We start from the raw sequence: 14,729 nt of genomic DNA on the forward strand, positions 1-14,729 counted from the left end.
TTTTCCTGTGGCCTGCTTATGACCTTCCTCATCGAGCTCTGTGGTTATTTCTCTCTACTTCTCATAGCCATAACCACTTTATGCAAATACTGCTTATTGATAATGTCAGTCAAAGTTGTTGTGAGTTTAGGTAGTCAGTAAAAGGCTGGTTCATGATGATTGTATTTTGCTCGGTCCAATATGACCCTCCTTCACCATCAAGCTCTGAGGGAGTTTCTCTACTTCAGAAGGAGTGTGGACAGGACATGAAACATGGAGGTGTCGAGGGGCAGCCAGAGTTTCAATCTAGCGTACTTCTCATGGCCATATAGCAGCTTGATGCAATGTTTGGTTAGCCTAGTAGTAATGAGATGTCAGTCAAATTTGTCGTGAGGGGGTGCAATCATAGGAGTGCAATACCGTAATGTGGCTCGTTGTCCGAACAGATAGACTTGTGTGAGCTGGTTCATTTTAAACTTTGAAATCCTTAATTTAATATTCTAAACTTAGAAACATACTGTATCTCTTTTCTTTAGCCACATTAAAAGCAAATCATCCAAAAACACATTTCAGTTCACTGATATCATTTAATCGGGGGGAAAGTAATGCCATGCACCTATAAAGTGTAATTTGAACAAAAGACAACAGCAATGTAAATCCCATTTGTTATTTCAACCATACAAGCTGTAGGATCTTAATTTGATCACTCTTTTGCGCAGCAGGAAATGCATAGGATTTTTGTGATTTACATAAATTCACTGAACACCCACACTAACACATGGTTATATTAATATTATTCCACTTTTCATGTAGCCTCATTTTGACCAGCTAATAGCCTAACCATCGATTAGGCAACATTATGGACTAAACGTCCAAATCCTGTTGCTGCAGGATTATGTTGCTGCGACAATACAGGTCAAATTAAGATCCTATCTGTACAAGCTCAGTACAAGTAACAAAGTGAAATGCATGGAATTATATGTTCTATAGTCTTGCTGGATTTTATACTTCATTCATCTTCCCCACAACAATTATTGTCCTTCATTACCAGTCATTTGTGTTAATCTTAAGTCAATAAAAAGATGTTAACAGAAAGGAAAATACAACAAAGGTCTTCATCCTGTCCACAGGCGGTGAGGTCCTTCCAGGTAGCGGTCCACCTGTGTCCGTCAGAGCGCCCCCTCTGGTCGGAGGACCTGGCGTGGGCACGGCGGCTGCAGCAGCAGAGACGGACGGCTCAGGACCAGACCCAGCGGGAGGAGGAGGCCCAACAGGATGTCCTGAACCCTCCAGAGCTCCAGCAGGACTACGACTTTGAGTCAGACGAGGTGGTGGTGGCCTGCGCTGCCGTAGCCGAGAGACAGAGACGCTATGAGGAACTGAAGAGGACAGTCGTGGTTGTCGACGCTGAGGGGAATTCTAGGGAGGTACCTGTGGAGGAGGAGGGGTCAGGGGACACACCCTCTTCATATCAGTTGGTCAAAGCACGGGGACTATGATCTGTCTCTAAGGACTTATGGGCTAGAATGCATCTTATGGACTGAAATGGGTCTTTTGTTTGTTTTTGTTGTTTTGAGTCTTTAGTTTTATGCATGGGATTATATGCTCAATAGTTTTGCTGGATTTTTATACTTCAGGCATTGTTTTGAAACTGCCAAGTCAACCAATATGATACAATTCTTTGCAAATGTTGAAATATAGCACACAATTTCAATCAATTTTGTAGCAATTCGACATGGATACAAACTAGCTAGACCTTCTCACAGAGAAGAAACGTGTTTTTTCTTTCTGAAATAAATTGATGTTATGGGACACAATTCACATTGTAGTCTCGGGACTATACAGTGTATCACAACAATTGTATTGGTGGAGGCCAGTGGTAAGCAGTGGTCCTTGCTATCTGGGATTGTTGGGAAGTCCCTACCCCTATGTAGTTGACATTTTTAAATGTTAAGGTCATGATTAGGTAAATGTTCTGGTTTGGTTAGGGTTTAGGGGGTGTGGACATCCCAAGGATCTCAGATAGCACTATGATAGCATGGTAGCATTTAGTGCCTTTCAGTGGGTTTCAGTTTTTGAAAAGTGCAATAAAATCTCCTTATTGTCTTTATAAAGTTGAAATTACACTTTAAGTTCATTACTGATGTGTGTACTGGTATATGTATATTATATTGGTATTCTTGTAATAAGAATGTGACATATAATAGATCCAATATATGATCTATGTAAATAGATCCAATCTCCTAGAATCCACTTTGGCACCGTGTGACATTTTGACCGAACCCTAAACAGGACATCATGATTCAGCTAGGAGCATCACTGATGAACTAAACCAACTCCCAGTCTTATTTGTTTCATGTAGTTGTTTTTATAAGAGTACAAACACGACACAGGGAAACATTTTCCTTATGAGTTTAACCCTTCAGAAGTCCCAACCTTTAAGGCTATTAGACGTCCTTGTTCCCCTCTGTGACTTTTCTGTGTTATCCGCCACTCTTGCGGAGTTTGTGTTTGTGTCCGTCAGATGCATTTCTCCTGTAAGTTCAGTGTCTCGTCTGTAAACGTCACATGTAGAGTCTTGTCTTTTCTGACCGATGGCACCCTGTTCAGAGGTGAAGGGTCAACTGTCCCATCTGTCCTCATTGATATACTGGGGCCTAAAGTGCCCTTTTTGGAATCATTTTGCATCCCCTTCCCCCCTGGTGTCTGTTGGTCCTGTAGCAGGGAGCACTCCACAGCCGGGGGGCTGGGTCTTCCCTCTCCCCCTGTCCCTCTAGACCCCTCCCCGGTCCCCTCCGGCAAGTAAAGAAACGTCTGTGAAGTACTGATGACCTCCCTCAGCTCGCGGGACACCAGTGACGGCGAATCCCGGGATACGATGGACGAATTCGGATGACCTTCACCTCCGCAGTGGAATTGACCCCTGACCCCTGAGCCCCGCCCCCGGCAGCCCATACGGCAGAACAGACACTTGATCTTCTCCACCAGCTTCAGCAGGACAGTCTTCCTCAGCAGGATGTAGATCCAGGGATCTAGGATAGGGTTGATGGAGGCAATGCGGATGGCGTGGAGATCTGGGTTCTTCTCCAGGGGAGTTGAATGGGCGTCGAACGCAACCATGGACAGCTGGTTCACAAACACCCGCAGCTGAGGGAGGAAAGAAGGAATAGGGACGGGGTTGGAGGGTTATTGGTTATTCAGTGTATGTTTGAGGATGGTGTACCTTTAAAGCTTCAATAGGTGTGTTCAATAGGATTCCCATATTGAATCCTGTTGTACTATTCTAATTGAATCCTATTGAAGTAGCTTTCCAACCTGCTTATATCTGCACACGTGAATATCATTAGCCTAAACCTACATAGCAGTTATTTGTTATGTTATTGTTGCGTAAGAAAAACATACATAAATACATGACAAACTATCATGGTTGCTATGAAAGCAAAGCTATTTGACTATGGCGTTGTGATGTTGGCATAAGATGAGCATGGCATGGGCAGTAGAGCGTACTGTAGCTAGCAGCACTAGTATCTGCCCGGCAGACAGTGGCACAGAAGCCTGGGCAGAGAGCTAATGAAAACACAACCCCACACGCAGGTTAATCATCAATCATATGAACGTCTCTGGCTATTGGCTATCACCGAGGTCCAATCAACAACCAATCTCAGACAACGTCAAAGTAAGTGAAGTGAAATAACTGTCAGACACATGGTTAGTTATGACTATACGATAAGATTATATGGGTGACTCCCTGGGGTTGTTCCTGGAAAATACAGTGGGGGGAGAACTCTGGTACACTGATTATTGAACAGCATTCTTCTTCAAATGTACATTTCTGCCTTTCAGTTCATGTTTTTGAAGCTTGCAGGGTGAACTGTCTAGTGACTCTGTCCTTAGCTCTCAATCAAAGCATGGGAATGACATTTAGAACTCAATATCTCATTATAGACTACAGGTTCTTCTTCAGACCCTAAGCCCTCAGTTCATATTTTCAGTGTTTTCGAAGCTTGCAGGATGAAATGTACTGTCTCCAGTGGGTATGAGTTTACATGTAACTAACTATCAAATGTGGCATGGGGACGGTTTATAGAACACTATATATCATTGATCCTTTTCAGTGCCTTGCAGTTAATTTGTTCATTTTCTCTGTGGAGTGTTTTTGAGCTTGCAGGATGTACTGTCTCTAGTCACTGTCCTTACAGTATCCTCTTGTAACTAACATGCAGTGCATGGGGACAGGAAGGCTCATAGGACTCTGTACAGAGGACAGAGCTCAGTGGAAATGTTTGACACTGGCCGAGCAGCAGACAGACAGCTCCCATAAGAGTGGATGGACATAACTCGTTTTTGCTCTTACTATGTCCGTATGTCCAGTTGATCTTGTCACCATGGGAGAGCTTTTAACTAATAAAATCCATATCTGTTTCCCTGTATAACAAGTATACACAGACAGCATAATCCACTGATGACATCTGGAGCCGGTTGAACCAGTTGGACGTAACAATCAGGGATATCGTTCAAGATTGATGTCGAAATTGGACATCTATCCATGTCCTGAGGATGACGCGAAATGCCTCCAAAACCGTCCATATGGGGCAACAGTGAGCGCTATTACCATCAAGAAAGCCTAAAGGGGTAATCCACACCGAGAAATAAAAATCCTGTCAATTTGAAGAAAGCCTATGTTCTATCAGTAGGTAAAATAACAATTTTCACCCATGATTTAACTTCTAAAGGGTTCGCTTGTGAAAATCAGGAAATTGTAGCTACATAATTCTAGTCACTGGAGATGGGGGATAACACGCAATTACATTTCATAATGCTTTTAAAACAATTACCTGCACTCCAGATTCTCAACTTAACCCTTAAAAACCTCTTAGATGTAAAGCCCCCTGTTTTGTGGACCTGCGTGGTTCTGGTACCGGTTCTGACCATCATTTTCACGTTTAAATCTATATGTGGACACCATAGATCGAAATGGCTTGCATTGAGTGGTAGCCCTGATTCTCATGGACACAGTAGTATGTATTTTCTGCCTGTGTAAAGCAGGATGTGAAATCTGACACCACTTGACGCTGGGATGTCCCGCCTACCATTTCATTTGCTCTTCCAACTGTCCATCAACTCCTGGCTAAACCCCACATCACAGCCACTAACAATACATATGTCTGGAATCCTTACATCTTAACACAGCAGGAGAGTGGTTTTATCGCTGTAGCACATTGAGATCATTTTATAGCCAGTAATCTAAAATAATTAATAGATTTTAAACAAAAAACACTTTCGGTTTGTTATAGATCAACATGATTAATGTGAAATTAAAGGTGAGTTCCTAACAAGTTCAGGAAGCCAAGCTAGAGCTCTGTGAGACGTTCGCAGCGATGAGGGCAGACATTTTGATTGAGAGAGACCTTTAGAAAATATGTACATTTTCTCTAACGTTAAACATACAAATATGTATTTTAAGGAAGGTTAAATCTTATAGTTAGTTGCTTTATAAATTGATTATACTATCTTTAGAAAAAATACAACTAATTCCAAGCCTCTTTCTTACCGTTGTTTTAATAATAATCTTTTTTTTACCAGAAAAATAAGATTTGAACCTTTCTTGGAGTATGCAGCATTACTAGTTATTGTTAATGGTCCTCTCATGTTAAATAATTACTTTTGGGGATTACGTAGATTACATTTTCGATTACATTTGGTTACATTTAAGAGGTTTGAAATTTGACATTTGGAGAAATGGAAAAATACAGGACCAACAAAAACCCTTAAAAAATGTACGTTTGGAGCCACTTCTACATTTGACATTTGGAGAACTGAGACTGTGAGAGCTTGTTGGTAACAAAAAAAAAGTTTATCTTAAGGTTGGTCGTAGCTATGTCTGACTTTGTGATCACAATTTACACCTGTTGCAAGTCATCCAACCATTATAATAAATGTAAAGCAATATAGGTGTGTGTGGTCAAATAGATGATCATTTTAGCACCGTTTTCATTAGGACAGTGCCATCGCGCTGCTTTGAGACCAACATGGGGACTCATCTTGATAAATAATTACTAAATCTCTATCTACTATTATTTTCTGTAAGTGTCATGATGAAAATAGTCAAAATTTAACACCCTACAGTGGTATTCAAAGTCGGGGAACTGCACTGCCACATTTTTGGGAACCAATAATTAAGAGAACAGATGATCATATGCGAAAATATACAAACGTTTTTAAGAATGGTAATGGAAATGTTTAATACATTTTTATTCAGCAAATGTATTTATTGGTTGTCTTAATTTTGATAAGAGCTATTCAAATGTTATGAATTGAATGTTATTTAACCAATTTTAAGGTTCCCACTTTTCACAGACGTCAATTCATGGTCTATTCCACATTGGTTCAACGTCATTTGTGGAAACAATGTTGATTCAAACATATGCCCAGTAGGTTGTGTCATTTGACTTGGGGTGGGTTCGCTAGAAATTCTAGAGAAAAAAATGATGTCCCCAGAAATTCTGGCCCCCAAAAATGGGGTCCCTAGTTAGAATGTGGAATATCACCACTACCTTACGTACTTCCCACATAGAAGGGCTTACGCCTAGGTGGTGCAACGGTATACTTCTTAGGACCATTTGCATTTCTCAAGGTGGTAAGAGGTGTGGTTATGCACATACGCACACGCGGGTGCACACACGCACGTACACGCACAAAAAGCATGTATTAGCTTGTCTTTCTTATCTTTGTGGTAAATCAGCCCACAGAGGGCTGAAGTATTTGCATAGCCTACCTGTTATCTATTCTCTAAAATTAGATCTTATAAACCCAAGGGCTTCTCTTTCTTATGGTTAGTCCTTATCTTTTTGGTGACTGACTTCTAAAGAGAAAAGCAACAACAAAAAATCTAATGGTGGAATGAGCTTCCCCCTGAGGCAGAGTCCCTGCCAATCTAAAAAAAAAAGCGCTGACTTTGCTGATAACTTCTTTATTGAGAGAAAATGTACTACTGTGATATGTGGTTGTCTCACCTAGCTATCTGAATGCACTAACTGTAAGTCACTCTGGATAAGAGTGTCTGCTAAATGACTAAAATGGAAAAGGTAGATGAATCGATAAATTATATTTATTTGTTGTTATTTTTCTCAAAGTAAGGAAATGTTTATTAACGCAAGTGGCCAGAAGTTGACATTAGAGTTAATATTCTGAATAGTCCTAACAACACCTCAGCAGACAACCGGCTGAACAATAACAGCAATAACACTTTAATAACACAATAATTAAACCTATTCAATTCCTTTATTCGATTGGGAGTGCATTTAGGATCTCATTTTGGGCATGTTCCCTCCAATTATCAATGCGTATGCTGATGCGTAAAGGTGTTACAACAAATAATGACATCACACAAACCAGAACGCACTGTGCTTTGCATTAACGTTTGCATTGATTAGGGACGAGACAACCCATACTTGTGTCGTGTCTTTTAATTGCACGGTACAAGGTTATCCATTCCTGCACCGTTCGCACACACAACGAGAGATACAGAAGTGAGAGCAAAATGTTGCTCAACTTCAAATCAATCAAACTATTGCAATAATTATTCGGCAAGGCGTCAAATCACTTACCACTAAAGGTATGGAGCAGATGAGAACCACCGCGGAGGTAGCGATGAGCAGAATGACCATCTGGATCTCTGCGCCAGCCATGCGTTGGAAGCTCCGTCTGCGTCTGAGGACAGCTATGCGACCTCCCTGTTCCGTACCCAGCGATGTCCTGCGGATGAACCTCTTGTGCATCATAATCAGCGCCCCGCACACCAGCACGTTGCAGATGACCGTGGTGAGAATGAGTAAAGAGCTCACCCCAGCATACATATAGGAGAAGGCGGCGTGCGTGGAGTCGTTAGTCCGCCAGTCGATGAAGCACCAGGTCTCTGGGAACTGCTTTTTCACCTTACCGAGTCCCATGGCAGGCAGCGCGCAGAACAGCACGTTGGAGATGTAGATTCCCGCAAGCGTCAACGCAGCAAGTCTTTGGTCCACGTAATGGTTGTATAAATATGCATGATTTATGGCCAAGTATCTCTCTATGGACATGGCACAGATAATGCTGAGGCCGACCAGAAAGAAGAAGAGAAGGATGAAGCCGGAGTACTGACACAGTGACTCTCCTCCCGGCCACTTCCCTTGCACACGGGTGGCGATGGTGACGGGGCTGGCCAGCAGCGTGCCCAAAAGGTCGGTCACTGCAAGCCCGCACACCAGCGTGTAGAAGGTGGTCTCCTTCTGTTCTTTCCGAGACTTTCGGAGCACCACGATGGCGATGACATTCCCCACCACTCCTAAAATAAACATAATCACCGGAATAGTAGGCTCTCGGGGCCCATCTTTTATCGTGCCGTTATTCATACCTGTCACAATTCTCTCACAATTTCTTTGTGCAATTAAATAGTCACTTCACCAGTGTCCTCCTCTCCCAACCCATTTGCATGTGGTTACCCTTTCCGTAGGTGCGCGCTCTCCAAATCGTTCAATAACACGCAAATCCATACTTCCCCAATTTCCATTATTTTAACTAACCGTTACACACTTGAAAAACAACTCAAACGAATGTCTCCGTGTTTGAATGTACATGCTCCTCTCTTTTGTTAGTCACTAACTTTAGTTTATTTTTACAATCCGAAATGTTTCTGTCCCAGACGTGCTGCACACCACGAGGCCCACATAGACATTGACAAGGGAAGTTTTTGCTCGGAGCTTGTGTTCAACTCCTCCTTCGTCGTCGCTGCCCTCCCTGTACGTTTGAATTAGAAGCTTCACACGGTGGTGTAGCCTAGCACCTTATGCAATGCAGCAGACGTCTCTACGTCAGAAATGTTTTTGAAACCAGGAAACCACACCATGCGTATTTTTTTCCCGTCTACAGGTGACTTCAAATAGGCATAATGCGTAACCGTTAGCACTATTTCATATAGGGGTTATTTTCTAACATTATTGTATTCCAACCATTGGTCTTGATTACTCAGGAGCCCAGTCTTATACAATGGAGCAGTTTTATAAAATGGTTCTTGTTCCTCTTATTTGCATTGCGCACACCCATAATAAATCATGTTATAAATGCCTGCAAAGTTTGCAGTTTCCATGTGAGTTATTAGAGGTAGTCTATAGAGTCAAAAAATAAAAGTGTTTTAAGTTACCCTTGACATGCCACCCCTGAACTGTAAAAGGCACATAAGAATGGGAATGCATAAAGCGGGTCAGATAAAACCAAAAGTCCTCCAATGGGATCCTAGCCTTCACTATCAGGTTACACATCTACCTGTTTATTAGCTTATTATTTTTAATATATGCCATCAGCTATAAGGTGATGAACTGACTCTGATTTGGTACGTAATGTTGAAAGTAATGTCTGAAAACAAGAGTGGAAGAGTTAATACGCAATAATTGTCCCATGACGAAAAACACGGTGTTTAATTGAGGTTCATGATTTCGATCGTCCATCACTGCCCGAGGAACCTCCGTTTTTATGATGGATGGTTAAAGGTGCGGGTAATAGTGTGTGTATAACCTGTAACCGCTGTTAGCCACAGCCCCGTTCTATCACCTGCTCATCACTTGCTCTATCAGCACCAGAGAGCAGAACACCCGGAAATCTGCTTCAAATGTACACCATTTTTTATACGGCTAATTATTTGCAACACAGACTGAAACGGGAATTCTATAATCCTGTAAACGTTCAGATACTCACTCTGTTGGTTTTGTTAATAGGTCTCCGTCTGACACGTTAAAGCGGAGTGAAGGGGGAGAGGGAGAGAGAAGCTTTATCCCAAATCACCCCCTTCGCTTCGCCCCTCCATTTGCGCGTTCACGAGCGCCTCCGCCATTTGTACAAGTGTCCAAAAGCAGAGGGAATATTTGTATTTTTATTTATTATGGATCGCCATTAGCTGCTCCCAAAGCAGCAGGAACTGTTCCTGTGGTCCAGCAAAAATTAAGTCAGTAATACACATTATAATACAATTTATAAACATTAAAAGAGATTTCACAACAGATTTCATAATACATTAAGTGTGTCCCCTCCAGCCACTACTCTACTACTACACAAAATCCAAGTGTACATGTGTATAGTTTGTATGTTATGTGTGTTTGTATGTGTGTGTTTGTACCTGTGTGTGTGACTCTTCACAGTCCTCCCTGTTCCATAAGGCGTATTTTTATCTTTAAAAAAAAAATCGGATTTATTGCTTGCGTGAGTTACTTGATGTGGAATAGAGTTCCATGTAGCCATGGCTCTATGTAGTACTGTGCGCCTCCCATACTCTGTTCTGGACTTGGAGACTGTGAAGAGACCTCTGGTGACATATCTTGTGGGGTATGCATAGGATTCCAAACTGTGTGCTAGTAGTTTAAACAGACAGCTTAGTGCATTCAACATGTCAATACTTCTCTACTTTGAGCCATGAGAGATCGACATGCATATAATGTTAGCTCTACGTGTACATTTAAGGGCCAGCCGTCCCTCTTTGTGGCACCTGACTGGGCAGTAGTCCAGGTGTGACAAAACTAGGGCCTGTAGGACCTGCCTTGTTGATATTGTTGTTAAGAAGGCAGAGTAGCGCATTATTATGGACAGAGTTCTACCCATCTTAGCTACTGTTACATCGTTATGTTTTGACCATAACAGTTTACAATCCAGGGTTACTCCAAGCAGTTTAGTCTCCTCAACTTGCTCAATTTCCACATTATTTATTACAAGATTTAGTTGAGGTTTAGGGTTTAGTGAATAATTTGTCCCAAATGCTGTTTGGGGTTTTAGGCTGGGTTTCTGTACAGCACTTTGAGATATCAGCTGATGTACGAAGGGCTATATAAATACATTTGATTTGATTTAAATTTGATTTGAAATACAATGCTTTTAGTTTTTGAAATATTTAGGACTAACTTATTTCTTGCTACCCATTCTGAAACTGACTGCAGCTCTCTGTTGCAGTGATTTTAAAATAAAAAATTGTACCCTCTTTTTTTTCCCAATTTTGTGATATCCAATTGCGAGCTTGTCTCATTGCTGCAATTCCCCAATGGGCTCAGGAGAGGCGAAGGTCGAGTCATGCGTCCTCCCAAAACATGACCTGCCAAACTGCAACCCTTAACACCAATGTGTCAGAGGAAACACTGTTCAACTGACAATCGAAGTCAGGCTGCAGGCGCTCGGCCCGCCACAAGGAATTGCTAGAGCTAACCCGGACAATGCTAGCCCAATTGTTCACCACTCTATGGGTCTCCCGGTTACGACCATTTGTGACACAACCTGGGTTTGAACCTGGGTTTGAACCTGGGTCTGTAGTGATGCCTCAAGCACTGCGATGCAGTGCCTTACACTGCTGCACCACTCGGGAGGCCCAGTGTTGCAGTGATTTCACTTGCTGTAATAGCTGACGTGTATAGTGTTAAGTCATCAGCATACATAGACACACAGGCTTTACTCAGAACCAGTGGCAGGTCATTAGTAAAGATGTAAAAAAGAAAGGGGCCTAGACAGCTGCCCTGGGGAATGCCTGATTCTACCTGGATTATGTTGGAGAGGCTACCATTAAGGAACACCCTCTGTGTTCTGTTAGACTCTCAATCCACAGCAGGTAGTGTAAAGCTATAATATTTTCCAGCACCATGCTATGATCAAAAGATCAAAAGTCTAACAAAACAGCTCCCACAATCTTTTTATTATAAATTTCTCTCAGCCAATCAACAGTCATTTGTGTAAGTGCAGAGCATGTTGAATGCCCTTCCCTATAAGCATCTGGAACATCTGTTGTTAATGTATTTACTGTAAAATAACTTTGTATCTGGTCAAGTATAATTTTTTCCAAAAGTTTACTAAGGGTTGGTAACAGGCTGATTGGTCGGCTATTTGAGCAAGTAAAGGGTGCTTTACTATTCTTGGGTAGCGGAATGACTTTTGCTTCCTCCAGGCCTGAGGGCACACAACTTTTTTTAAACTTAGATTGAAGAGATGGCAAAAAGAAGTGTCAATATCGTCCGCTATCATCCTCAGTATTTCCCATCCAAGTTGTCAGACCCAGGTGGCATGTCATTGTTGATAGACAACAATAAGTTTTTCTCCTCTTCCACAATCACTACGGAATTCAAAATTACAATGCTTGTCTTTCATAATTTGGTCAGTTATACTTGGATGTGTAGGTTCGGTGTTTGTTGCTGGCATGTCATGCCTAAGTTTGCTAATCTTGTCAATTTAAAAAATCATTAAAGTAGTTAGCAATATCAGTGGGTTTTGTGATGAATGAGCCATCTGATTCAATGAATGATGCAGCTGAGTTGACCTTTTTGCCCAAAATTTAATGTAAGGTGCTCCAAAGGTTTTTACTATTATTCTTTTTATCATTTATCTTTGTTTCATATGTATAGTTTCTTCTGCAGCATTAGTAAAGATGTGATCAATAGATGTGGATGATTTCATTCCTGTGCTGTTTGTAAATACCCTGGTAGGTTTACTGATAATCTGAAACAGGTTGCAGGCACTGGTTAGGGTTTGAAGCTTTTTCTTGAGTGGGTAGCTTGATGAAAGCCAGTCAATATTCACCCAGAAAATGTACCTCTCTGTTGATATCACATACATTATCAAGCATTTCAAACATATTATCCAGATACTGGCTTTTAGCACTTGGTGGTCTATTGCAGCTTCCCATAAGAATGGGCTTTAGGTGAGGCAGATTAACCTGTAGCCATGTTACTTCAACAGTATTTGACATGAGATCCTTTCTAAGCTTTACTGGAATATGACTCTGAATATACACTGCAACACCACCCCTATTGGCATTTCTGTCTTTTCTGTAGATGTTATAACCATGTATTGCTACCATTATATCATCAAAGGTATTATCTAAGTGAGTTTCAGAGATAGTCAGTATATGAATGTCATCTGTTACAAGCAAGTTCGATTTCATGAACGTTGTTTCTTAGGCTAAATTTGTTAATGTGGGCTACTTTTAGCACTTCTGGGATGCTTGCTTGTTTTGATTATTTTACTGAGTGCCTCAAAAGTAGACATGACAATGATATTTATGTTTGAGCTGATAGTGCAGGGTGAGCGGCACACAGCGAACTCCCTACTAAGGCACACCGCCTCAGTGCTAACAGTCATACAATAGCTATAGGATCGACAGAAGCATTCAGGGGACTTAGAGGGACATAAATTAGGTTACTTACATTATGACTTCCAACGCTCCTGGGACAATGTACACTGAACAAAAATATAAACGCAACATGCAAAGTGCTGGTCCCATGTTTTATGAGTTGAAATAAAAGAGCCCCAAAATGTTCCATTCGCACAAAAAGCTTATTTCTCTAAAATGTTGTGCACGAAATTGTTTACATCCCTGTTAGTGAGCATTTCTCATTTGCCAAGATAATCCATCCACCTGATAGGTGTGGCATATCAAGAAACTGATTAAACAGCATGATCATTCCACAGATGCACATTGTGGGTGGGCAATAAAAGGCCACTCTTAAATGTGCAGTTTTGTCACAACACAATGCTGCCACACATGTCTCAAGTTTTGAGGGTGCATGCAATTGGCATGCTGACTGCAGGAATGTCTACCGGAGCTGATTCCAGAGAATTATATGTTAATTTCTCTACCATAAGCGACCTCCAATGTTGTTTTAGAGAATTTGGCAGTAGGAGGTGCGGCCGCTCTTTCGCCTCAAGTGGTCTCGCAGACCTACCGAGGATCAATGGGCGGTGGGGACCGATGGGCCCGAGACAGGTGTAGAATCCATTGTGGCTGATGGAGGGGCTGGAGTGAAAATTATTGAGGGTGTAGTAGGGGTAATTACACCCTCCGGTACCCACTTCGACAGAGCCAGCAACACTGCAGGCTTCAGAGCGAAGTGCTATCCCTACATGCACTGCAATATGTTTGGAGTTTGCATAATTTAATAATACAAAAATGGAGAGGCATGCCTAAATATATGTCACGTGTCTGATTTCCAGAATTGACACATGACATACCTCCCAAATTAAATGTTCAACTGTTACTGAGGTTTCTATCTTGAAAAATGATAGGGGAAATCACCCCACTATCATCCAGAAGGCGAGGTCAGTACAGGTGCATCAAAGCTGGGACCGAGAGACTGAAAAACAGCTTCTATCTCAAGGCCATTAGACTATTAAATAGCCATCACTAGCACATTAGAGGCTGCTGCCTATAGGCAAAGACTAGAAATCACTGGCCACTTTAAGGAATTGAACACTAGTCACTTTAATAATGTTTACCAATCTGGCATTACTCATCTCATATGTATATACTGTATTCTGTACCATTCTACGGTATCTTAATCACTTAATAATGTTTACATATCTTGCATTACAAATCTCATATGTATATACTGTATTCTATACTATTCTTCTGTATCTTAGCCACTTAATGTTTACATATCTTGCATTACTCATATCATATGTATGTACTGTTTTCTATACTATTCTACTGTATCTTAGTCCGTTCCGCTCGGACATCGTTCATCTATATGTATATAGTCTTAATTCATTCCTACTTATATTTATGTGTATTGGGTATATGTTGTGTAATTTGTTAGATATTACTGCACTGTCGGAGCTAGAAGCACAAGCCTTTAGCTACACCAGCAATAACATCTGTTAATGTGTATGTGACCAATACAATTTGATTTGATTTGAATTAGTGGACTGACCTTGGGATCCACACACACACACACCACACACACACACACACA

At 41.4% G+C, this 14,729-nt stretch overlaps 1 protein-coding gene and 1 pseudogene across 1 annotated transcript; one reads left to right on the plus strand and one right to left on the minus strand.

Annotated features, from left to right (window-relative positions):
* Window positions 1-546: 546 nt before the first annotated feature.
* On the minus strand, window positions 547-9,031 carry LOC115159800 (prostaglandin E2 receptor EP4 subtype). Its single transcript, XM_029709856.1, has 2 exons — window positions 7,587-9,031; window positions 547-3,126 (listed from the first exon to the last, which is right to left on the minus strand). The coding sequence occupies exons 1-2, from the start codon at window positions 8,367-8,369 to the stop codon at window positions 2,500-2,502; spliced, it is 1,410 nt and encodes a 469-aa protein (XP_029565716.1). The 5' UTR covers window positions 8,370-9,031; the 3' UTR covers window positions 547-2,499.
* On the plus strand, window positions 1,026-2,093 carry LOC115159802 (tetratricopeptide repeat protein 33 pseudogene; annotated as a pseudogene).
* Window positions 9,032-14,729: the final 5,698 nt, after the last annotated feature.

Source organism: Salmo trutta, chromosome 23 (assembly GCF_901001165.1).
Source record: "Salmo trutta chromosome 23, fSalTru1.1, whole genome shotgun sequence".
Classification (NCBI taxonomy): domain Eukaryota; kingdom Metazoa; phylum Chordata; class Actinopteri; order Salmoniformes; family Salmonidae; genus Salmo; species Salmo trutta.